This window comes from Mytilus edulis, chromosome 10, assembly GCF_963676685.1.
Source record: "Mytilus edulis chromosome 10, xbMytEdul2.2, whole genome shotgun sequence".
Lineage (NCBI taxonomy): Eukaryota > Metazoa > Mollusca > Bivalvia > Mytilida > Mytilidae > Mytilus > Mytilus edulis.
The window spans coordinates 27,130,058-27,157,452 of NC_092353.1; the positions used below are offsets into that span (position 1 = coordinate 27,130,058).

The 27,395-nt window shown below is 31.3% G+C and overlaps 1 protein-coding gene across 3 annotated transcripts; it reads right to left on the reverse strand.

Annotated features, from left to right (window-relative positions):
- Positions 1–6,961: 6,961 nt before the first annotated feature.
- LOC139490754 (uncharacterized) lies at positions 6,962–25,041 on the reverse strand. 3 transcript variants are annotated; one of them, XM_071277730.1, is made up of 12 exons: positions 24,953–25,041; positions 21,480–22,674; positions 20,079–20,278; positions 19,400–19,536; positions 18,273–18,410; positions 16,307–17,918; positions 14,742–14,935; positions 13,563–14,004; positions 11,099–11,227; positions 10,688–10,774; positions 9,416–9,476; positions 6,962–7,164 (listed from the first exon to the last, which is right to left on the reverse strand). In XM_071277730.1, exons 2-11 carry the CDS (start codon positions 21,593–21,595, stop codon positions 9,424–9,426), a joined length of 3,108 nt encoding a protein of 1,035 aa, XP_071133831.1. In that variant the 5' UTR covers positions 21,596–22,674; positions 24,953–25,041; the 3' UTR covers positions 6,962–7,164; positions 9,416–9,423. The 3 variants fall into 3 exon arrangements, with proteins under 3 accessions (XP_071133831.1, XP_071133830.1, XP_071133832.1); XM_071277729.1 differs by having other exon boundaries at positions 10,640–10,774; XM_071277731.1 differs by lacking the exon at positions 6,962–7,164 and adding an exon at positions 8,316–8,363.
- Positions 25,042–27,395: the final 2,354 nt, after the last annotated feature.

Here is a 27,395-nt window from a genome sequence, read left to right on the forward strand (position 1 = left end):
TTTCTTGCTATAAGACGTCTAGAACTATTTTCAACCTTGTCGTCTTATTTTTTAAATTATGTCATTGATGATCTGATCACTACAACGCTTTAACAAAATATTCGTTCTCGTGAAAACTAAGATTTGTTTAACTTTCAAATTTTATCGTGGTCTCTTCTCATGATATAGCGGCTATTTGTATGTTGGCTTTACAGCTAATTTCCGTATGCATGTACAGCGAGACTTTGATTAGCTTGCTTGCTTAGTTTGTATATTTTACAATTGTAATTGAGATAATGTCCAATCAAATTTAAATATAATATATACAGATTAAAATAGAGGTAAACACTAAATTCTTAAACAAATATATTGTAAAATGGACACCAAACACGTTTTGATAAAATAGTGTACTGATAAATTTTTTTGTGTATTTTCTATGTTCTGGAAACTTCAACATCCCATCAACAATACTTAAATTAAAGTCCTAAGTTTAATAAAGTAAATATATATTTTTTTTAAATATCATTCGAAGGCTGCATGCCCATTGTATCTATCGTTTTCATATATTTCTTTTCCGCCAGGCATAGGTTTAATCTTTACTTTTACTTTATTCTATATATATATAATTTGTTTCAGAGATCGATTTATGAACTTTATGCTTAAAATAATTAACCCACAATATATGTATATGGTATACGGCATTTATATACATGTACATGTACATAAAATTGAGAATGGAAATGGGGAATGTGTCAAAGAGACAACAACCCGACCAAATAAAAAACAACAGCAGAGGGTCACCAACAGGTCTTCAATGTAGCGAGAAATTCCCGCACCCGGAGGCGTCCTTCAGCTGGCCCCTAAACAAATATATACTAGTCCAGTGATAATGAACGCCATACTAATTTCCAAATTGTACACAAGAAACTAAAATTAAAATAATGCAAGACTAACAAAGGCCAGAGGCTCCTGACTTGGGACAGGCGCAAAAATGCGGCGGGGTTAAACATGTTTGTGAGATCTCAACCCTCCCCCTATACCTCTAACCAATGTAGTAAAGTAAACGCATAACAATACGCACATTAAAATTCAGTTCAAGAGAAATCCGAGTCTGATGTCAGAAGATGTAACCAAAGAAAATAAACAAAATGACAATAATACATAAATAACAACAGACTACTAGCAGATAACTGACATGCATAGTAATAATCCCTTAAATATATTTTAGTTGATTGATTGAAGTTGTTTTATGTCCAGGGTAAACTATGTCAAACATTTTTATGACGAAAAAGAGTTTCTAATTCGAAGGAAGGTTTTACGACATATTTTGCTCAATTTAATTTAAAGTATTATTTCCTTGTTTCAAAGTAAAAAAAAATAAATATTATTTTTTTTTCATATCTAAAAAAAAAACGTGGATTTGTTTTGTGATCAATAGAACTTACTGCGACCGGATTTATAATAATGTTTATATTTAGGTGTGTGCAAAATAGAGAAACAATAAACTGGTAATTGGTGACCATTTAGACTTCGTTTAGATAACACACGTCTTCAAAATTAATAGTTTAAAATAAAATTTTGGGAAGTTAAAAATTGAAAAGTGAAACGCTAAAATGTATATACAAACCTATTGTGTCACTTTATTCTGAGCAGTCTTAAGGGAAATATATATTGAAACTGTAGGAGATCATAGTGGGGTTAACGACAACGAGCCAGCAATCAAACAACAAAAACACATAAGGACAGCTAGTGGGTAACATATACAGTCTTCACCAATATATAGGTGTATATGTTCCAGACCATATGAGTATTTGGACCGTACGGTCCGGACCGTATACGTATACTCGTACGGTCCGACCATACACGTACGGTCGGACCGTATGAGTATACGCGTATGGTCCAGTACGAGCTAACCAGCTAACTATATATGTTATTAGATCATATCGGTTAAATGTAAACAAATTAACATTAATCACAATCTTTATTTTTAGGTTTACTCATTAATATTATTACAATTACACGGATAAAATGAACAAATGAACAATTGAAATTAAATATCTGTTTAATTGTATATATCTTGTTCCTTATTTTGGTACTCTCAACCAATGTTACACTTGCTACCACAAGTAACGTATAAATAATTTTTACATTTACATGTTTGCAGTTTGTGTATGTTCCTTAGCATTTGCATTTTTCGTAAAGTTGCTAAATATTCTAAAACAATTGTCCTCCCACATTATATTTACTTCCAATATTTTCAATTTTAGTGTTCATAATTCAATTATTTTACTGAGTGATCGACATGCTAAATACAAGAGATTAACAGATTCAATTAGCGTGAATTTTTTAAATCAATAAAATATAAAAGTGTTTTTTTTTCAATTACAGTTAAACTTTTTTATATCAATTTGAGAATTAAGTTATATTGATCTGTTATATGCATCTAATTAACTTTGCCTACTTCTTAATATAAGTCAGACCGTACGTGTACGGTCCGACCGTATGAGTATTTTGAAAAAAGTACGCATACGGTTCAGACCGTACGCGTACGGTCCAAATACTCATACGGTCTGGAACATGTTTTTTGTGTGTATCAAATAACCAGTATTTTAAATCAATAAAATGTAAAAGTGTGTTTTTTTTTCATTTACAGTTAAACTTTTTTATATCAATTTGAGAATTAAGTTATATTGATCTGTTATATGCATCTAATTAACTTTGCCAACTTCTTAATATAATACGCGTACGGTCCGACCGTATGAGTATTTTGAAAAAGTACGCATACGGTCCAAATACTCATACAGTCTGGAACATATACACAAAATGCCAATTTCTAAATCATTCCTTATTTCTTTATCATTGTGACTAATTTATCCCGGAAAATAGAATACATGTACTACATGTCTTTGATTTAACAAATGATAAAAGATCTGGCGTAAAAACGTGATTCTTAATATGATTTAAAAATTGAGGAGAAAGCCAGAATAAGAAAGTTATACAATTTAAAGAGTACCATGCCATCTTAAAGTTTTATTACTTAGAGGTATATTGTTCCCCTTCTTTTAAGGCAGTGGCTATTCATCTGGCTAGCCGGACAAATTGTCAAAAATGTCTATTCATCCGGCAAGCCGGACAAATAGAATGTTTACGGTTTTTCGCTATTTGTCCGACCAAAAATCATAATGATGAAGATATAGCATCGTGTTTTGAAGGTTTTAAATAAAGCACGAGTTGTTTTAAAATAATTATATTGTCTAACATCGTTTTATGAAGAAAAAAAAACTCATTCTAATAAAAAAAAAACAAAAAACTATACATTTGATTCAGATTTTTTTAATTCTAATATTCTAAAGGAATTTGGGTAGGAGGGGGATGATTCTCTCTTTTGTAGTTCTGCCTATGAATTTCATGTAAGGTGAATAGTCGGGCCAATCATTATTGGCTTTATCTGTGATTCCAAAAGATCCTGAATTTATTGTTTCTGTGAAGTTTGGTTAAAGTAAGGTCCCCATGTGATTATGCACGATTCTTAATCAACGTAAACGTCAAGTAATGGACAAGCAACCCAACGAGAAAAATATAATTTAAGAAGCATCTACATGTACATGTATAACTAGTTTTGAGTTAGAGAAATCATTCAATGCCATATGATTCTATTCAGATTTGTGCGTTTTTCGATTTACGAATAAGTCAATAGGATAAAAAAAGTAATTGAAGCAACAAAAAAAAAGATACATGAAATAACGAATTAACATAAGTTTACAAATACCTAGATGCATTTAATAAAACAACATTTGAACTTATTAATACATTTTTTTCATATTATTGTAATTTATGTTTATGTTCCCGATATGGAGTTCTTCTAAAATTAAATATAACTTGAATGGGTATTTCTGGTGTATAAACATGTATCACACGTGCTATCTACATGTACAATATACGGAAATGACACGGCTGGGTATTGTAAAGTTACTGAATGAAGATTACTGTCAAGTGTATATCCCCGGGCGAAGAATTTACTGGTTTGTCAAAACGGTTAGGTGTAATTTGTCATATTGTAAAGGTTTGAATCGCGCTCATCTCTTCTTTTTTTATAATATGAAATGCGCCAATAAATGAAACTTGACATATTCCCCATTTCCATTCTCAATTTTATTAATTGTGTCATATTAACTTCGAAACGATTAACCTATTTACACGTACATGTAACATTAGAATACTGACTTCAACTGTTGAATAACTTTATAATTACTAAAATTACTAAAATTTGAAATTATGTACTTCTCCTTCCGTATGCCATGTTTTTTGTGTCAATTCTATCTTTCCATCAGGTCCCTAGTGCACTATTTTGTTCTAAGTGCAATAAGGAGGCCCTTTCAGTTGCGGTATCTGTACCTGTAAATACCGGAAAGGACCTCATCAGTGCACTAAGAAAAACATTTGAAAACAAGTCTATAATATTTGCGCAATTAAATGATTGTTTTATTGGCGCAAATGAATGTTGCAGTTTTTACAATAAAGTGATGCAAAATAAGAATTGGCGTGATTAACTTGTGGCGCAAATTAATTCTTTTCTACCGAAACTGGATATCGGCCTTCAAAACATTGTGTGTACATAAACAAAACAGTATTTATCTTTTACGCAGTCTAGCCGGAGAATAAAAGTGTTTGCAATTTGTGTAGGATTTTAATTTTAGAATTTAATTAACAAGAAGATCGTTAGAGACCTTTTAGTGAATCGGAAAATGAGCTATGCGCGATGAAAGGGAAAAGTTTGGTGCGTCGATAACAAATTTCATGGATGCATGTGATAACTGTAAAATGTCAAGTCTTTAAATAACACCCATTTGTAGAACTGATTATTTCGATCTTTCAAATATGTGTAGAATAATAATTAAAAAAATATATTATTTAGTCTCTTTCATATAAATACTGTATTTGTATTTGATCATCGATTGCAAACATAACTTCCAGTGAGAAATATTTCATGTATTCGTACAAAGAACAACTTCTTTTAGAATACAATTGAATGGTTATTTAGGTAAATGATTTGCGACAGAATAAGTGAAACTTGTCCAGAAGCTTACCTCTGAAATAAAGAAATATAAAAAAGGTAGAGTTATTTTTTAATTCTGTATTTTACTCATAATGTACTTTTAATTTAGATATGAAACATGTACTTCATATAAAGCCTCATGTATAGAACATTCTTTATAATTCATTGTGTCAAGGAAATATTTGGATTAGAGAAATGTTTGGCGGAGGAGAGAGAGAGACATAGAGAGCCTGACTTATATCGCGGTATTTGGTCTAATGTTATTCATGTCAAAATGTGATTGGAGGAAACGTTTCCCATTCGTTTTATATATATTCCATAATGATTGAATCCAATCCAAACTAATATTTTTTTTTATCCCGCATCTTTTTATATTAAATCACTTTAACTTATAACTATAATAATAGAAATAACTTTCTGAAATAAAACCCTAACATACGTGTATATCAGACGTTTAACAAAACGATATACCATACGATTGATGAAACGCTAAACGATATCACATACCATACGATAAACGAAACGCTAAACGCTAAACCATACCATAAACCATACGACAAATAAAACGATTAACGATACCATGAACCATACGTTATACAAAACCATCAACGATAACATTTACCATACGATGAACGAACGATGAACGAACGCTGACCGAACGTTGTACGGACGCTATACGAATGATATACGAACGATGACCGAACTCTATACGAACTATTACCGAACGCTGTACGTACGCTATCCGAACGAAATAAGTGTTAACTTTTACGTTACAGGGACTGTAGCCACTCGGTCGAAACCACTACTGATTGGCGTTTCGTTCCAAGAGGTACCACCAGCTCAAGCGTCAGCACTTTTATGTCCACAGGAAATATCATTGATATGGTCATTTCGTTTTTAAATTTACTGTTTATTCAATGTTAAATTAATCGAAACGCTAAGGTTTTTCTTCCCCAAGCTACAGCTACATATATTTATTCAAATCCCGGCGAGGGAAGAACAAATTTACAGATCTAACATTGTTAGGTTGATGTTTAGACGAGTTGTACATACATAATGTACACAACCATGTATCACCATCACTGATGGTGATCCGATGAATAAATCTGTTGTAGAATTGTCACTGTCTCAGACGTACTTATAGATATAATTATTTTCTGTGACTGTATCTTACATTAATTTGTAGGATCCTTTACTATAGATAATTTAGCTGATCTGTAAAAATAACATCTCCATGCCTTATATATCATGTACTGTAGTACGACGCTAGATCAAAACTGGCGTGGAAAGGTAACACCCGGCCACCGAAAACTTCATTTTTATGAATCCCAGGTGGTCATGTGGTCTAGCGTGACGGCTAAACCAGTGACAACTCTACAACAGATGTATCTATCGGATCACCAGCAGTGATGGTGATACATGGCTGTGTACATTCTGTATATACAACTAGTCTAAACATCAACCCAACAATGTTAGATCTGTAAATTTGCTTTCGCAAATTTTTTGTTCTTCCCTCGACGGGATTCGAACCCATGCTACGGAGATATCGTGACACCAAATCACCCGCACTGTAACCGACGCGCTAGACTACACGACCACCTGGGCTGCATAAAAATGAAGCCTTCGGTTGCCGGGTGTTACTTTCCACGTCAGTTTTAATCTAGCGTCGTACTACAGTACATGATATAGGATCCTACAAATTAATGTAAGTTACAGTCACAGAAAATAATTATATTTATAAGTACGTCTGAACCAGTGACAACTCTACAACAGATTTATCCATCTGATCACCATCAGTGATGGTTATACATGGTTGTGTACATTCTATATATACAACTCGTCTATATATATAGACTGATGTACCACATTCAAGTTATAAGCATTTATATAGCATATTTTGCAAACTATAGACAAATAAACACATAACAATACAATATATATATTTCAAGTTAAAATCAACTATAGTATAGATTATTCTTAAGAATCAAACATAGAACATATGCTTACAACTGTCATTAATCATAATTAGAATAAGTAATATAGTCTTGAATGAGAAGTTTGAGGTTTGCATAATTCATAACACTATCCTTGGTAAGTCGTAGCCAGGTTTAAACATGCGTGAATTTTCCCTGAAGGTAAATAAAACAAACAGTAGTGTACCACTGTTCAATATTCACAATTTAGCAAAAACAAATCAAGGTTAAAAATCAGGGGCACACATCAACTATAACATAAAATAAAAAAGTACAACATAAACACTTAACTGCAACAAAATAAACACCAACATACATAGGAACGGACTATTTGATAACAACTACCATATTCCTGACTTGGAACGGGGCATTTGAAGAAAATTAATTTAGACAGGACCTGGTATACTGGCGAGAAAAAACTCCCGCGTATATGGCAATATTTGAAAAACACGCTAAAATTACAAAACAACGTCACAGTACAAATAAATGCAAGAAACCTCAGAACAGAGAAATACATAAATAAATAATATAATAGTTCTTTACAATATTTTACCGCAGAATAACAACAGACACCTATACAAGTAAGTGTTTACAATTTTTAATATTATATAAATGTATGATTAACCTATATTCCAGATATTAGGTATACTAAAAATCACGAATGATAAATATGTATCTGCTTGATACAATAAAAAAATTGAACATGTGGTGCAAAAAAGTTTGTATTGTTTTTACGGTGGTATCATATATCATCATTTAAGGTGGTACCCAACACTTTCACTTAAATCAATTTGGCTCGTTTAATTTTCATAAAATTTTGCCAAAGTATTTACTTTGACCCTTTAACAAAAATATAAAAATCTTGAAAAATTTGAACCAACCATTTTATCAGAAAAATTACACTGGTTATATAGCAGTTTGACAAACACCAATTTTGATCACTGAGAAGCTTAATATTCCCTTTACAACACAACGTAATTAAAACGTTTAGCTGACTATACAGAGTTATCTCCCTGTAGTGTGACAATTTCTTTTTTTTAAATTGAGAAAAATTATTCATGAAAGTCATAATAACATTTTCAAGATCAATCTTAATTTAAAAATATTTAAAAATATGTAAAGTGATAATTTCTATTGTTTCTTTCATCACTCTTTTCTTCTGATAAACTGTTTGTCTCTTTTATTAGATGTTACATTGATGTACATTTTTTAAGATACAGGTTAACTTTACATATGAGCTGCGTCAGATTGAAATCGACCTTATGCAAATGAAGATCTTTACATCTGTTAACCTATTTAAGATTGAAAAAAAGTCTGTAACAGTTTAAAGATAGTATTGGATTGTTATAAATACCCTACAAAACAGAACAAAACTCATCTAAGACAGTTTTATCATAATTGTTAGCTCCAAAATCAATCAAAGTCATATACATGTACATGTATACATGAAATTACATAAGGTCAAATTTTATCCGACGCAGCTCAATTATGTTACTGCATACACTGTCTAGCTGTAAAGATGTTAAAAAAAAGTATAACAAAAATACCAAACTCAAAGGCAAGTATAAACAGTTGATATATATCTTTTCAGGTGAACAGCTTATTTGCATCTTTGCAGATGCAGATCTTACATTCATATTAACATGTGCATATACAATTCATATACATTTAATGAGATTTAAGTCAAGATTGATTGTACTAAGATAGTTGTGAAAAGGGCATTAGTGACAATATATACGTTCTCATATCGTATCAATTGAAATACATCAAAGAACATACGTATTGCACTGCTATAAGAATACCACTCTCGATGATATTTTTTCTCTTCCTGTTCCAATACAAGGATAGTTGCAAAAATCTTCAGAAGATATTTCAGGTAAAGTCTTAAAAATCGCTTTACTGATTCCTCTTGAGTCGATTTAAAAGACTTAAAAGTAATTGTGTCCAAAGTACACAGGGGAAATCCAGCAGTATTGTAATGATATTTGTTTCAAAAAATAAATTATCTTAACGAAAGTGGAAACCTAATCAGATTCAACAACAGCCTATTCAACACAATGATTACAAAGTATATTTAAAATCTCCTTGTGACTCAAAAATTTGAACTTTTTGAATAACAAATTATTTCGGTGTGTTGTATTCGTTTTAAATGATTCTAAATCTTGATCGATTTCAATAAAAATTTTGGTTCCACTGACTTTTGTTGCGATTTTTTCTAGACCCAAAATTAGTTATCATCCACATTGCACGGAACCAGTTTGAGATGACTCGTTTAGTACTAAAATTTCAGGGGTACGATTTGTAATAAATGTATAATTCATGAGGGGATTTTTTTTGTAAGTTGAATACATTTTTTTGGTGCTCTTAACTTATATCAAAATATTAATTTCAATTTTTGTTTATATACCTAAATACTCAATCTTTATACTGGAGGGAAAGTCTGCCTCTTTTGTCATCGACTAGCTCAGCTGAAAAAAAAGAAAAACGTAAATTGGGGATACAAAACTATTAATGTATACTTTACACCGTTTGTTTTGTGGACGAAATTATACAAAATAATCACTATTTACCGTAAAATATGTATCAAATGCATAAGACTAACTGGAATAAGTTTTGGCTTTTTACGAATTTTCACTTAACACGACTCATTAGAAGCCTGGTATATTTGACGTTTTTTATCACCCGGTTTGAAACTGTTTACGTAAACAGAGGCCACCGGGGAAACATAAAATGCAAGCCACTTTATAAGAAATAGATTCATATCCCGTGTGAAGTGGGGTTCGTATTCATGATCGGTTCTTTGTAGTCATTTGTTTAAGAAACATAGATTAAACAAATATTTTGTATGAAAAAAAAATAACAACTTTCATTAAAAAAAGCTAGCATGTTGTCAGAAAAATAAAAAAAATAAAAATTGCAATGTCTTTCAGATCCTTTTTAAAAAGTATGTGTAGTAAAAAAAAATGTGAGATTTTAATCAAATATCCGCCATAATAATACTGTTATGCTAATTTTTCGAAAAATATGTACCATTTTTTTCGTAGACGTACTTCCCGATCTAAGTTTAAAATTCATATATGGGTAATGTTAAAGGGTAACAAAAGACTATAATGTACACATTCTTGGTGGAATACTAAGAAGATACAAATTATATCAACATAAATAAAGGCAACAGTAGTATACCGCTGTTCAAAACTCATAAATCCATGGACAAAAAACAAAATATGGGTAACAAACTAAAACCGAGGGAAACGCATTAAATATAAGAGGAGAACAACGACATAACACTAAAATGTAACACACATAGACAAAATCCCACGAGAATAACAAATGTAACATATATATATAACATCAAAACCAAATACATGAATTTGGGATAGACAAGTACCGTACAGTGGTTCAATACTAGTAGTTGTTTTGCTACTTTGATCCTTTAAAAAGGATTGCAAGATTTCCTGTCGATTGTTTGTGGTTCTCTGCGGGTTTTCGGCTCAGACCACAATAATATGACCACAGTCGGTGAAAGTGGCGTCAAATACTTACAAATCAAACAAGCAAATATGATTACCTTGTCAAAGAGCATAATCTCATTTCATTTTGGTGTCTCGTGTTTTTTTTGTTTATAGCTTACCACTATGTTTTATGGAGATAGATCTGGTAAAGTTACATATACACTTGCCTTCCCCCGAGTCAAGATCTTTTACGAGTGTTCTCATCCTTGGTTTTACTGATGGTATAAGATCCTCTAATTCATTTACTATTTCTTCTACAATTATTAAAGATATTTTTTAAAAGTTCACTGAAGGTTTCTTGCCGTTTGTCAATATATAACATGAATCACATATATTTTAGGGAATTAAAAAAAGGAAATATTATTTTAAAAAAGACATATTGCAAAAGTGTGGTGACACAATGTTAACTTGTTAAGAATAAATCATAAATTTTATACTTTATTCTATACTTGAGAGTGATATATTACTTCTTGAATCTTGAGATCTTCTTGTAATTTTCCATCAGCAAATGACTATAAATTCATGTATTTGGATTTATATCAATAACCGTTTATCTATGACAAAATTATAATGCCTACCCAGCTTCTCCTTTTTATACTTCTTCGTACTGGTGTCACACGCTCGAGAATTCGCCTCCAAAAGTCTAATTTCATATTCTGTATTCAATTTGTGTGGAAGATTCCAATCTGATGAATTTGATTTGTCATCTGAAAAATAGTTTGATCATCACTAATGATCTAAAAAAAAAATACCTTGAAATTTTATTGTATCCTGGTTATCATTTTAAAGAATCAGTAAAAAGCGTGAGTTCTTTTTCCGTACAATAGTGCATGCTTGACCCATTATTTACAAGATGATGTATAAGAACTTCCAGAATTGCTTTCAGAATGTTTACAGGAATGTATTTACACGGACTACTTATTTAGTACATACAGTTTGATGATATTCAACATAATTTTGTAAAACAAGAAAAAGCCATTTTCAATATGGAAAAATAACTTTGTCAGATGACTGTGAGTTACTCATTAAAGTATGACATAACATATTTGACAAAACACATTATCTTATTTTCTACTGTATTCTTTATTTAATGAATGACTGTAATATTTTTTTCTGTCTATTCGAAATAACCTAAAAATTTGGTGCATACTGAATAACGCGCGTATCAGGTTATAACAGTGTGCACCACATTTTTTAGAAAAAATATTACAGTCATTTCTTATAATTTAATTCTAAATTCCATTTTAAACCGTAGAAAACCATGAAAAAACGTTGATGACGTCACGGTCACATGACTAAATCATGTCTATGGCTAATAACAAAATAATGTCAGCCAATCAGAAGACGCGTTACATCCAACATTAAATTATAAAAGCAAACCATACAGTTATAGGCGAAGTAATGACGTTACTAACGGTAAATGTTATTTTCGCGACGTTAAATATAGGCAACAGTAGTCTACCGTCGTTCGAAAAATAATAAATCGATTGAGGGAAAGCAAATCCGGGTTACAAACTAAAACCGAGGGAAACCCATCAATTATAAGAGAAAACCAACGAAACAACAGAAACACTAAAGTGCAACAAAAAACCCAACGACATTGTAACACACACATATACGAATTATTAGAATACAACAGCGTTAAACTGTGACATATCGGAAAAGATGCGTTGTTCTACTTGGTGTTTTTTTTTATTATTCGAACTGATTTGACTGGAAAACGAGTACATGGATCCCTATTATTCAAAATGGCATTAAGTTTGATTACGTATAAAGATTATTTGTACAAAGGAGTAGGTCCGGTAAGGGCCGATTTTGGCCCCAAATTTCAGTTTCATCTAACGAGATATTTAGGACACTTTTTAAACACTTAAGTGTCTATTTCAATTGATTCGATTAGTTTATGTTAAAGATTTTAACTGATTCAGTCATTAAAAACGCTCCGATTGAAACTTAAATATGACAAATCTATCAAATATGCCAAAAAACGTCACTTTTCAGATGGTTTTCGTCAAAAATGAAAGTGGCCGCATCCGTGTTCATCCTCAACCTTTATATATGTTATGTATTATCATCAAATACAACTTACATTTCAATATTATGAATGAACACGAATGCGGCCACTTTCATTTAAGACGGAAACCGTCTAAAATTTAACTAAAATGCTATAATTGTGAAGATTTCAGTAATTTAGCATGACTTTATGATGCTAGTACACGATATATGTGCATTGTATTGTCAAAAACAGCACATATTTATGTAGCAGAAGCATTCTACTTTCCAAAAAATAGCTTAAAGATTACATTTTCACAATTTTGCAAAAATGCTTAATTTTGGGGACAAAAAGGGGTCTTACTGAACCTACTTCTTTTAATGTAAATTTCATCGATGAATGGTTTTTTTTTCAAATTTGAAACACATACTGCAAACAATGTTTTTTTTTAAATCCTGAAACTAATATTTCCAAAGAATTATTGTACACATTAAGAACATGTTAAGATTTTCATAATGTTTTTACAAAATCTGCTTGTGTATATCTGTTGAATTAAAAAAAAAAGTAAGGTGTGTCTATCCAAAAGATGGAAATAATAAAAATAGAAAAAACAATGTTTAGTAAATGTCTAAAATTTCGACCCTTTTATCTTTTAAAGTTGCACTTGAAGGTATATGTTTATTACATATTTGATTGCATAGGTGAAGACGTTACTGTGTCTGATCCATTTGTCATTTTGAACAATAAAATATGTTTGAACTTAACTTATCCTGATACAGTTTGAAAGTAGGAGATCGATATTACTAAAAGGAGGCTGTAGATAATAAGGACCATTCAATACTCATAATGAGGTGTAAAGTTATCGACGCCGTGACAAAAAAAATAAGACGACGAAAAGACATATCCACAAAACCCAGCACGAAAGCGAACGACTGATCAACATGAAACCCACTAAAACCAGGGGGTCATATCAGAATCTCCAGAAGGGTGTGCAGTGATGTAAAACAAAATCGTTATGAAATGCGTCAATCATTAATTGAAACGATTACCTTCACTCAGCTGTCGCTTATTGTGTGCTTCTCCAACTTCAAATGTTGTACTTGATTTAGGGAGGGGTGATTTAGGTGTACTGCTTTTGTTTGTACTTGTTTTGTCTTCCATTCTCTCTACTGCACTTTCAAAAGATGACTGTCTTTTGGGGAAAACATCGTCATCCGACCAACTGTACTGTCTCGACGTAGAATTAGTTTTTAATGAGCTGACACTCTCGATGTCCGAGGTAGAGGAATTCATACTATAAAAACCAGAACTTGTGCTAGATGCTCTACATCGTGTTGCCGGATTTGAGTCCCTTCCTGAAATATATTTAGGAGTGGATAGCGGAAGCTTGAAATTTTGTGGTTCTTCCATTTCGTCATTACTACTTGACACCGATTCTGATATCGTAGGTTTACCACTAGAGTCATTTGTCGAATCCACAGAATGGTACGCCTTAAAAATAAAACATGATATTATAAATGGGTTTCCAAATCCGTACTCTCTGCCTTCAATTGATGTTATCCGAAATTCACAAGTATAACTTTTAGCTCACTAATAATACTCCCACTTTAACAGCATAGGCAAACAGAAAGGTGGCGAGTTCTGATTCTGAGAACACATCGCACGGTATAGCATGTTCAAAGAAAGACTGGTAAGAAATTTCAGGCAGCTCTTTATTATAAGTTCCTAGAAAAGTGTTCGAATTTATAAGAAATCGGTTAATAGATGGTTGATAAGCGATGCATCTAATAACACATCATACTTATTACTGACATGAATGTTAATACCAAAATTTAGAAAATCTCTTATTTGTAGTTCCATAGAAAGATACTCCAAAAATTATAAACATGGCAATGTGTATGGGATGTGTTAAAAAAATGTTAAATCACAAAAATACTGAACTCTGTGGAAAATTCAAAATGAAAAGTCCCTTATCAAATTGCAAAAGCTCAAACACACCAAACGAATGAATAACAACTGTCATATTCGTGACTTGGTACCGGCATTTTCTTAGAACCTGGTTCTATAGCGCTATACAAAATACATGTTATCATTAAAAATGAAGTTTGGGATCGATGAATCTCAAACTGAATTACACGGTATACCATGTGGACATGCAGACTGATAACAAATTTTAAGAATAAAAGTAAGAAATAAATATCGTATTGTTTTTATGAATATGAACTTACCGAATAAAACCTTTTAGCATTTATCACCAAATCGTCATCATTATAGTCCCTGAGGAAGTCCATATGATACCTTCGAATTTGTTTAAATTTAGTGCTATTACCAGGTAGTAGGGTAGGCGAAAGAATATTTTTCAATTCCTCGTATACCTCTGTTCCTTTGATGACTAAGTCAGCAGTTTCATCATTCGATATACCTAAAGACAAAAGAAATTTATGACTATCACATCATTAGAAATTTATCACTTTGGCATTCAAACCACTTTCGATTCTTATAAAGACATTTGTAAAAAGATTGATCAATTTGAGGTCAAAGAATGATAAACAAAAATAAAATAAGGCAAGAAAAATTGATATAATATCAGAATAAAGCACTGCACCTATATTAGAGATTGATAAAAATCATCTCCACCAATACGTAGTAGTCAGGTTCTCCTAAAGGGAATGTAAAGGAATCTACCGTAGTGTCATTGTGTTGAAAAGTGCAAAGTAAAAATCATAAACCTATTAAAGGTCCAACCAAACATCCAACGTTAAACGTTTTATAAAAAATGATTGAGATTGAAATTGGAATTTTTGTTCTGAAAGAATATATAGCTTTTTTTTAATAGACATCTCTACCAAGCAAACCAAATATCATTATTTGCCTTATTTCTCCAATACTTTTTAAAAATCCAAGGCAACATATATAAACATGATAAAGTTACAAACTGGGAGTCGCAATAATTCATAAAAAAAGCGTGACTGAGTGCGTCGATTTGTAAATCACCTCCTATACTCCTAATTTTACAGTTGTCCCTATTTGGATAACATTTCCCGACTGCACATCATTAAATTTTCCTGAAACACGTGTTTTATCTAACATTCAACGCTGCTTTAAAAGATTCCGGAAACCAGTTACTTTTTCTTCTTATATGATAAAATGATATAGGTCATTAGTTCTATGCTCAGATTAACGAATAATTGTTAGAAAAAGATAACGTAAATATTATGGATAAATGAAAAATGATTTTAGATATCCTAAAGCATACAGGTTCATTAGTCTATTTCTTTAAAGTGTTTTCACAATTTAAAAGATATCAGTTTAAAAGGACAATATAAAACTTTGTTGTAATGAATGTTCATGCATAGTCCATTTCAAGGGGGAAATATTATATTTACTATTTTGACAATATAAGGTGAAAAATCAATGGTGAAATGGAAGTCAAAGGTATCAAAAGCCTGTAGTTGATGAACATTATTTTTTGAAAATAAAATTTGTAGAATCTGCATACGTCACATCAGTTGAACAAGCAAAATAAACACGAGATTTCGAAATACAATGCAAAAATTTAAAACAAAGTTGAAAATTTCACTTGTTATTAAGTTTTAATAATATTCTAATTAGACCACAATGATTTGCTGTTCATCATGACGATTGGTAAATTTCATAAATTATCAAAATGCAAATGTATTCAGACGTCAGAATTCTAGTGGTCTAGACCTGTTTGATACGCTTAGATATGTGAGTTTGAATATCTTTACATTTTATAACCAGCATTTAATGACTTTGTTATTATTTTATTTACCCCCAAGTTGTATTTTTCTTCTAATTAAATGTCCTTGTGCATGACGTATAAGTATTTCGATCCTACTTGGTTTTTCATACAGCTTCTTTACCAAATTTGAGCACTCTTCAAAATCTTTTGCAGCTTTCTCTAACTGCCACAGCATGATAAAAACATTTCCTCTGTCTAAAAGTTTACGTAGGTAAATATCTGAAGTATCCATGCCATAACATTTCGCAAGGTCAACTGAATTATTGTAGCAATCCAAAGATTTTTCTCTTTCGCGTGTTCGTTTATCGTTTTTGAATTTAGTTGATAGCTCAAAATGGCATGCTGCAATATTTGAATAGTATATGACAATACTTTCATTTTGACTGTTTGATGAACATTTAAGAGCTTGTTTGTGCATCTGTATAGCTTTTTCAAGATCTTTTATCCGGTTTTGTTTGTCTTTCTTTCGATAAAGAAGATAGCCTAAGCCGTTATAAATGTCGCCCAAGTATGATAAAGATTCTTGCCTTTGAGTCAACTTTTGTGATTCAAAAATCTGCTTTGCTTCCAATAAACTTTCTTCTGAATATCCTGGATCTGAGTCTGTCGTGAGGGTTCCTAAGAAAAAATATGTTCGTCCTTTTAAAATAGATAGCTGAATTGTTTCCACTTCACTCAAATTATTTGATGCGAATGAATTGAGCTCTTGTAAAATCTGCTTGCATTTACCTTCAATATTTTCAAAGTAGTGCTGATATCTTAAAATTGCTGCTACATGTTCTATCTCCCAGCTAAGTTTTGATATAGTACGTGTTTCAATTTTCGATATCATAGATTCAATAAAAGATAAATGATTTTCCAGTACACAAATCATTTGAACTACTTGACTTCGTCTTTTAGCATCTTCAGATGTTGATGATGTTTGTAGATATTGTATATTAGAAAAGCTGTCATATTCTTTCATTAATTCTATATATTTTAATATGTGAATTTTTAGTTTTTCAGACTTTTCTCTAGCAACTAAAAAATTTGATTCATATTCTTGACCAATATTTAGAACTAGCTCATCAAAATATACTATGTAGTTATATTTAGCTTTTCTAATGTCACCAACAATTTCTTTGTCGTCTGCTTTGTCCTTTAAAAATTTGCAAACAAGAGGATGTAGAGAATATATTTTCTGTCTAGCAAATAGGTCCTCGAGTTCTATGTCCGCAATTTGACCGCTAGGGCTGTACAAACATTCGTCATTTTCTATTTCGATAAGGTGTCGACTTTTAAAAAGCAAAATGGTAAGTTTTAATTCTGTGAGCTTTTTAATGATTTCTTTCTTTTCCATGCTGGTTTCAAATTTTCCAAATATAATGTTAGCTGCTGAATTCATGTCAAATTTCGTTGTACCAAAAAGTGAAAGCTGACATAAAGTAGATTTGTTTTCCTTTAGTTTTTCAAATGGTTGGCTTAAGCATTCATAAATCTGCAACAATGGCGACAAAATCGGATCTGTTCTTTTCTGAATAAGGGAAATTATATGAGTACTATTTGGGGAGTCATTTATGGCATCACTGATAACCCGAATGGCAAGTGGACATGCACAGCAAACTGTCACAATGGCATCAATTTGTTGATCATTCAGTTTGCACTGAAAACAAAAACAAAACTTTTTAAAACAAACGTTTTACTATGTTGGAAGAAATTTTGTGTAGGTTTATAATTACTTCTTCCATTTTGATAAGGGGTTTACAAACAATATACTTCTGTCTTGAATATGATTTTTTATACCATATATTGTTCTGTGTTTTCTTCTCTTTTTAGATAAGTTTGTTTGTAGTAGTTCCTAAATCGTCCAATAGATTTTTGTAATGTCTGTGAACATTATACCAAAAGAGGGGCGAAAGATACCAGAGGGACATTCAAACTCATAAATCGAAAATAAATTGACAACACCATGGCTACAAACGAAAAAGACAAACAAATATGTGTTATAATGGTATACCTGTTTCGTACACTTTGAAGTAAGCTTTCTTGCATCCTCAATGACTAAGCTGTCTACTTCAATTTTTAGCAGAAGACTTCTTAATTCCTTACCAGTAGTTAACAGGAAGTTATTCCTTGATGTTATAATAAGTCTAGTCTGAATGAAATATAAATAGGTACATTTGCAAATGTATTTAATAAACTATATATAATTTTCTTTCTAGTATCACAACCAGTTTTATGATAAATATAAATTATGAAAATAAAATGATTGCAGAAACAATCTTATGTTTATATTTTTGATCTTTAATGTAAATTTTTCTTGGATGCATGTTATCAACAGTATATTTTATACTTACCATCAAACAAAATGCAACACTCTGGTGAGTTATTAAAAATTATTAATATATTTTTAAATAAACGGTTCTTTCAATCGATTTAAGACTTTTGAACAGCAGTATACTACTGTTGCCTTTCTTTATCCAAAATATTTGAATCGTTAGCCCTAATAAAATATCGAGGTTTTCCTTTGAGATCGATGTACAATTTTGTTTTATTACTAAAAGCGTTATTAAAACTTAACAATTAAATTTTCAGTAAAATAAATTATTTTAATCTTGTATTCGAAAAGCATAGTAGATTCCTCTTGCACGGCTTTTGCTGTGCCTTTAGTCCTTGTTGTGTGTATCAGCTGCTCTGAATCTTTAATATTTTGGCCTCGAGAATCACTGAAGACACATTAATTGTTAATTGCATCTGGGGTAGTAAATTTGGTACTGTAAATGTTATTCTAATATTTTAATATCTTATAATTTCCAAGTGTTTGATGTGTTTCTCTCAGTTTAAGTTTGTAACCCGGATTGTTTTTCCTCAATCGATTTATTAATTTCGAACAACAGTATACTACTGTTTCCTTTATTTGATACTTTCTAATATTCAAAACGAAAAACAGTGTTATGGTTTTTTTTTGTGTGTACTATATTCTATATATGTAGGTCCGTAAATACACAACGTATACCTGACATAAAAACTGAAAATATTAAGGTGTTAAAAATATTCATGAAGTTTAAGAGTTCAGAACTTGTAATTCTGGGGCAAGTTGTTATTATAAACAAGAAGATTCGAAGTTATGAAACACAAAATTACCTGGCAGTCTTTATTGGCTGTCATAATTTCAAGTAAAGACTTAAAGAATTCCATAATCTTTGATTGTTCGATGGTACTATTTGTAGCACATGCTTCTTCTGTAGTCTCGTCATCAAGGTTGTCAAATAAAATAATAACTGAAGTACAAATATTACAAAAAGTTAAACAGGATTAAGCATAAATCATAATGTCATAGCTCTCGATTTAGGCTATCACGAAGTTTGTTAGATATTTGAAAAAAAATAATCTATGTTACCATATCTTTTTTAGAAGGAAAAGGGACAGAAAATACTACTTCGAAAAAACATAACTTAACAATCTTAAATAATCACATTTGAGAAGGGGCTTTCCGTTTTGAATTTTCCTGGATTAAAGTATTTTTGTGGTTTTACTTTTTGTTAGCTTATCTTAATTTTACGATTCTGAAACATAGTGTTTGAAATCCCTTCGTTTTTACCGTTATCAAATGAAATGCACTCACAATGCTGTAAATGTTAGTTGTGAGAAACGTAGATTTGTGTAACTGTTTTGTTTTATATTGGTATTTCCATTTTAATGGATTGGTGCTTATTATGTCTATAATTGTGCTGACTTCTTTTATACTATTATACATTCAGTACCTCGATATCTGAAATATTTAAATCACTTAATAATTAATGTAATGTTCTGCCTGACTTACGTTTCCTTCTTAACTTTTCTGAAATATGTTCTAAAAGTTTCTGTCGCAGATTAAGCTCCTCAATGAGAATTTGATCTGTTCTCTCTTCAATCTGGTCATTATCTGATGTTTGAATCCCACTACCTGACACCAGTACATTTGATTCTTTCATAATACTTTGAACGGAAACCCGCAAGAAATGTCTGTAGGTTACCTGCTCCCTAATTAAAAAAAATGATATGGTACAGCTATTCAGAACAACTACATTAACTAAATGTATACTGTGTTCTGTTTCATCTTTAATTGTAGATTGGTTGTTTTCGCTTAACGTCCAATAGCAAATGGTTTGTATGTTTCAGGACAAGAGGAATTAATTTACAACAGATTTAAACAACAGTCAGCTCCTTTTAAAATAGGTAATTTCTATCTGACATCTTTATCCTAATGATTTCAAGGATAGGGTATGATTTACTACTGCATAATGTTATTGTACAATACTACATGGACAAGGTGCATGAATGTATGCAATGACCATAGAACAATCCGTTTTTTAAACTTTAAATGTCTGTCCTTGCTACAAATCAGCATGGTTAGAATATTTCCTATGTAAAACAAAATACTGGCATATCTCATTGAGAACAAGAAGTGATACTATTGTGGAGATACATGTAAAAACAAATATATTATTGAATAACACAAGGACGTATATTCAGAGTTATAAATCCTTGATTTATTTTTCTTAGAATAACAATCTTGTTATACTGTATCAAGACAAATATCATTTATCACGTATTTGTCGTTTTAAGTCCAGAATGTTGTATATTTGTATATAAGAAGTGATTTTTGATGTCTGCATCAATATGTAAACTCAAAAGAGTCAAATCACAAAAATAACGACATCGGAAGAAAGTGTAAAACGGAAAGTCCCTAATCCAATGACTAAATCAAAAGCTCAAACACATCAAACAAATGAATAATATCTGTCATGTTCCAGACTTTGTACAGGCATTTTTTTGTGTAAAAAAAACCTGGTTTTATAGCTAGCTAAATCCTTTTGCTTGTATGACACAATGTGTGAACAAAACAAACATACATAATGGGTAAAAATGTTAAAATATGGGTATAATAGTCAAAAAAGTGTTATAATCTTTATCACAATAAAAAATAAACAAATATGTAACAAATAAACATAAGTTAGGAATATAGACAAAAAAATGTAAGCTTAAAGGAAATACAAGAATACAAAGATTTACCAAGTGCAATAAGACAATGACAGGCTGTATAAGTACCGAGACACGTCAAATACTACTTTTGCATGTATGTCCTTTTTAAAACCAAACTGTAATTCTATCTTCTATCTTCAGTACTCAAAGATTATTACAGAACATTTTTTCTGAATGGGAAATACAATTTTGACTTTACCTTAGCTCAATTTTAATTGTTTTCCAACATTCACCTCGGAGTCTGTAACAGAGTGTGTTAGCAAGACTGGTCTTTCCCATTCCTCCTAAACCACATAGTAGAATACCTGCACACATAATATATTGAACTATATATTATCAAGGCTGAAACATCTTAATGTGACTGTCCTCTATAATAGTGGAGAAACGATTATTTCCGTTCTTATACCCTTACCCGCTTACTGAAATGAAGTAAATAGTAATTGTTGTTCACACTTTTTTTTAACTAGTTCATTCGTCCATCTACATTCTGTATCCTCTTACATCTCAAGAGAATCTGAAGTTCTTAATGTATCTCCCATTTTACTTTTTTCACTTAAATGATGTCGGTGCTTCCTTAAACATTCTTCAAAAAATATATTTTTCCTTACTCCTTCTTAACCCCCTGCCTTTTTATTTCTCATTGTCGAAGTCCGTACTGTAACAAGTAACTGTTCCCATCTTTAGTGCCATATGAGAGCTTTAATAGATTGCTGTTCGATGTGAGCCAGGACTTCATCTTGAAGTCCGTACTTTGACATATAGTTTGTTAAATTTTTGACATTGTGACTTGAATTGAGAGTTGTCTCAATGGAAGTCATACAACATCTTATTTATATTTAAACAATAGTTCTCTTAAGAGCAATTGTGTCACATCTCCTTTTTGTTTTGTTTACGGTTGACGAATTGTATGTGAATACTTAACTTTTGTGCTTCCTGTTTTAATTGCATCTTCCATTGTTTTAATGTGTACTTCTCTGCCAACAAAATTTCTATCTTGAAATATTCCTCTTCTTACACACTGCTGTCGCAACTGTTTCAAGTTTTTACGCAACTCTTTTAGGCTATGCTTAACATTGACGGATCCTGATTCGGTGTGATAATTCAAATACCCAGTTAAATTCATTAAAAACTCGAGTAAATCATTATTATCACTGAAGGTAGTTTCCAATGCATTGAAGTAACTATTGGTGTCTGTGATATTTTTTATCTGTTCACCTAACTGTCTTCCTGACAAATTAACTAGAACGGCTATAAATTCTGGTTGTCCATCCCATTGTTCACTAAAATAATGTCTAAGCTTGTTCCATATATTAATGTCTGTAATTTTACCACATGATATATCTTCTACAATATCTGTCAAACTGATGCTCATTTTTCTTTTTTTATCTATATTTCTATGGAATGTTTTAATGAAATATAAAAAATTAATGAAAATTGTTTACATAACTTATAAAATCATATTGTTGTATTTCTTGTTAACAATATACTTTTTAAAGAAAAACATACTGCAGATTTCTCACGCATGATTGGTGCTGTACGTAGTTGTTTTATGAGAATTATAAACAGTATTGTTTTCATGTTGTGTAGAATGGTTCAAATTTCATAATCCGTATGTATACATGTTTTCACTTGAGCTAACCTTTACTGTCTTTTTGTCAATCTAAATGGCACAAGTGAGGATATTGACAATATTCGTTACTCTGTGGCACGACATCCCATACTGCAATGTTACTTTCAAAACCACAAACACTACATATCTTCTGGTATTTTTGTTTTGAATTATTTGTGTATAGTTAGCATTGTAAACATTGTTAAGAATTCAAGCGTTTTAAACTGTATATATATCATTGGCATCTTTTCATATGAGTCGGTGATCCTTCAACCACTTGTTAAAAACAAACAGATCAAAGAAGCCAGATCATTTAATTTCACGTTAAGATATATGGCTTTTATTCTTTGCATTAACTATCCAAACTTTTCTGACTTGATATCAATAAAATTACCTCCAGAATAAGAAATTAACAAACAACAGAAACGGCTTCTTCCTTCTCATTTTTATACTTATACCTCGAATTTGACATAAGCGCTCATCTCAGTAACAGAATTTATGACAAACGAGACAATTTAAAAAAAAATATTATCAATCCCCCCCCCCCCCCCCCCCCCCCCCCCCCCCCAACTTAGTAGCAATACACCAACTACATCTACTAATGGGGAAAAAGTTAAATCACTGCTGAACGTTAATATCAAAAACAAGCACTTTTGTTATTGGCGTCTTTTTGAGATTGTTTGGATTTTAGTCACGTTGTATATCTATTCTGTATTTAACTTTGAACACAATTTTGGCTGCCGAGTCTAAATTATTTTCACGTAAACCATCAATGGCTGTTTGATTGATAATTTTTTGTTTCCGTGTTCAAGGCTTCAGATGAGAGATGAAGAATAGCAATAAAAGCGCTGTTCTATTGCTTTAAGTGTGTTTTTTGTTGTACATGTACTGATTTTGTGTCATGAATGGATACACCTTACGCGTATTCTTTGTGTTTCTATTAAAACAATAAACGAAAATATGAATTACAGAAAATAGCAAAATAGCAAAAATACCGAATTCCAATGAAAATTTAAAACGGAAAGTTCTTTATCAAAACAAAAGCTTAAACATATGAAACGAATGGATAACAACTGCCATATTCATGGTACACGAATTTCATCATGTAGAAAATTGTTGTTTAAACCTTGTCAGTTTTAAAGATATGTATGAGGTTGCATGTACAATAATAAGATGTAAATGTTATACACCGCATCGGGCTTGCGTCCTCGTGGCTGTATCTTATACATACACTCAATGACCCCTTCATAGATAAGTGGTAACGCTTTCATGTGTTGTCTTTAAAGAATATACAATGTAGAGAAGTGCATTATATGCTTGCCCTATTAGGTTTATCTAAAATTTGTACATTGTTGATATCTGACATTATAAATGAATTGATATTTCTTGACTAAAGTGTCATTGTTGAAGTCAACTTAGTTTTGAAAAGATTTCAGGGACCAGACAAAACAAATCGTACAATATCTCTATCTTTGGATTTATTTGAGGTTTTTATTTTATTTGTTACCCATTTTATTAAGGAATTTGGTTCATTGATTCAAATAAACTCTGTAAATTATAAAAGAGCAAATCAGTTGTGACGCAAATCATTGTAACCTTATATTCTTTAAAAATTAAAGAATTTCTCAATGAACTGAAAAGGTAATATTGATTCGAGGTGTCTCAAAATATATAAATACACACACATACACAAACGTGAAACTTGACATTTATCAGAGCACACAACATATTGTTCATAATCATGATAACGTTGCACTGTACATATACTAAACATTATATACTAAAAAAATGTATTTCAAGAAAATCAACCTATATATATACAAGTTAAAACTTCCAGATAAGCTAGAACTTAGTAGAAGTATTGATAAAAAATATACAAAACAGGAGTTCAGTTATTAGTTCCAGACCAAGGTATAAAGATTTCATGCCAAAACTTAAATGTATAAATTGCGAATAATTTAGACAAAATGAATGCGAATAGTTTAGTATTATTTATGACTCCAACTTCCATATCAAAAGAAGACTCATAAAATACTTGTATTGTACAAACTATAAAATCCTACCTTCCGGTACAAGGTTTTGGTTGGTCGGCCAAATAAAGTGCGTATCGTTACGCATAAACAGGAAGTAAAATGTCCTTAAGTACTTATTTCGATTTATGTAAAATAGAATTGTCTCCCCGTGAAAGTATTGGATTTTGTATAACTCGTCATAATAAAAAAGAACCTTGTTTTTTTTGCAATTTCATTGTAATTATTTTTTTCCACGCATCTAGTTTGGATTTGACTTTTAAATGTTAAAAGTTCAGTGACCAATATTTCATGCATATACGGAGGGACTAGCATTTGATAAAGGATTGAAAAGGAACTGAGATAAAACTTCTTTAAATTTGTTTTATTTTTGTATATTCACAGGCTGTTTTGATAACCCAGCACAAAGCTCTGCAACACAATAAATGTGCCTTGTCTGGTTGTATATCGAATGCTTCGAAATGTTTTTTTCAATTCTTTAATTACCTAATCTATATACACCTGCCTGCTCTTTTAAATAAATCTGCTATTTTTTCTTATCAACTGTTTTCTTGCATCTGCCTGAAATGCATTTGTGTCGAAACATTTTCTTGGGATTATAGGTCAAGCAAGTATTAGTACATGTAGTAGTGCACATGATCTTAGCGGTTTTCTTCAATAATTTTCAATATATTTTTTTTTGCTCGATTCCAGGGGGGAAAAAATTATTTACGAATCCACCATCTATTTATTAAGAGCCATTCTAATTACCGTTCTCATTTTATGTTTGTTTATTTTTAAATTTCTCTTTCTATAAGTTGCAAAACACAATTATAAGATGTGCCTGTACATGTAAATATGATGCTTTCTAAATACTTGATAGCAACGAGTATTATGATTATTGTTTTGAGTACCATTTTTATACAAAACCTACCATCTCCTGCCATATATGAAAATAAGTAACACTAACACATGGTATAACGTATGAATGAAACAAATGACATTGTCATGAATGGAGTCTCATTTCATTGCCTTGTTTGTACAATAATATTTAGAATTGATCTTATTTTGACATAAAATAACCATACTATTTGAATATATGAATGATTCTGGGAAGTTTTATTCTATCCCTTAATACCAGGGTTTAGTCTTTCCATATTTGTTCTTAAGATATCGATTTAGTTACATTGATATAACAATATTTTTAGCGAAGTTCCTAGAATTTGCATGAATACGTGCAGATAGGACCATATTGGTTATTTTTTCTTCATTTTTGTTCTTTTTTCTCTTTAATTCAAATACACTTTTAAATGACTTTCATATGAATAATAAGATAAAACTTGATCACATCCTTTCAAAACTAACATAGAAATCCCGTCATGGTGCTGGTACTTGCGGAATTAATTAACGATCGCGTATGTGCTTATTTCAAACAACATCCAAATAATTAATCAACTCCGTTTTAAAAGTGATGTTTCATTTCAAATATTTAGGTCTTTGCTAAATTTTCTATCCGACATTAAAATATAATAAACAGCTGCGCTATGAGCGCATGATACGCCCGTCGCGTTTTCTTATAATGAAGTTCAATCACTTCTCAATGTCAAATCAGAAATTCATGAAAATTGAAAGAGAGTTTACGTCAATGTAACGATTCACATAGATTTAATGAGATCTGCTGAAAGCATTTTTGTTTTATTGCCCGAAAACTGGAAAATTCCCCCTTTTTATGAATAAAATCCCATAACTCAGAAACATAGAATCCAACATTTATAGAAAACGAAAGTGAGCTTACTTCAATAGATATAAATTATCTACTAAAGTTTTATGCGTTTTGGGGTAATTGTCCGAAAACTGGAAAATCCTCCCTTTTTTTAACAATAAAACCCAAGAACTTGGCAACGATATATATATAAACAAGAATGTGTCCTCAGTACACTAATGCCCCACTCGCACTATCATTTTCTATGTTCAGTGGACCGTGAAATTGGGGTAAAATCTCTAATTTGGCATTAAAATTAGAAAGATCATATCATAGGGAACAAGTGTACCAAGTTTGAAGTCGATTGGACTTCAACTTCATCAAAAACTACCTCGACCAAAAACTTTAACCTGAAGCGGGACAGACGGACGAACGAACGAACGAACGGTACGACGGACGAACGGACGCACAGACCAGAAAACATAATGCCCCTCTACTATCGTAGGTGGGGCATAAAAAAAAAGGAAAAGGAAAGGAAGCTCACGTCAATAGATATAAACAATCAAATTGGTTAAAGCGTTTTTTGTTAATGTCCGACATGTTGAGGACGGGCAGACGGACAACGGTGTACCATAATACGTCCAGTAAAAGGGCGTATAAAAATTAGGAAATACGGTTTGATTGGCAATGAGACAAATATCCACCAGAGTTCCCAATTGAAGTTAATGTAAGCAATTGACCGCCCCGTATGACCCTCAAAAATGTTTTTGAAAATATTGTTTAGTGGGCTTCAAA

Coding starts and splice junctions, on each gene's coding strand:
- LOC139490754 (XM_071277729.1), bottom strand. CDS start 21,595: ATGTGTGCAGGTATTCTACTATGTGGTTTAGGAGGAATGGGAAAGACC. Junction 11,228..13,562: donor TAAGCGACAGCTGAGTGAAG/GTAATCGTTTCA, acceptor ACTATTTTTCAG/ATGACAAATCAAATTCATCA. Junction 10,775..11,098: donor GTATAAAAAGGAGAAGCTGG/GTAGGCATTATA, acceptor TAATAATTGTAG/AAGAAATAGTAAATGAATTA.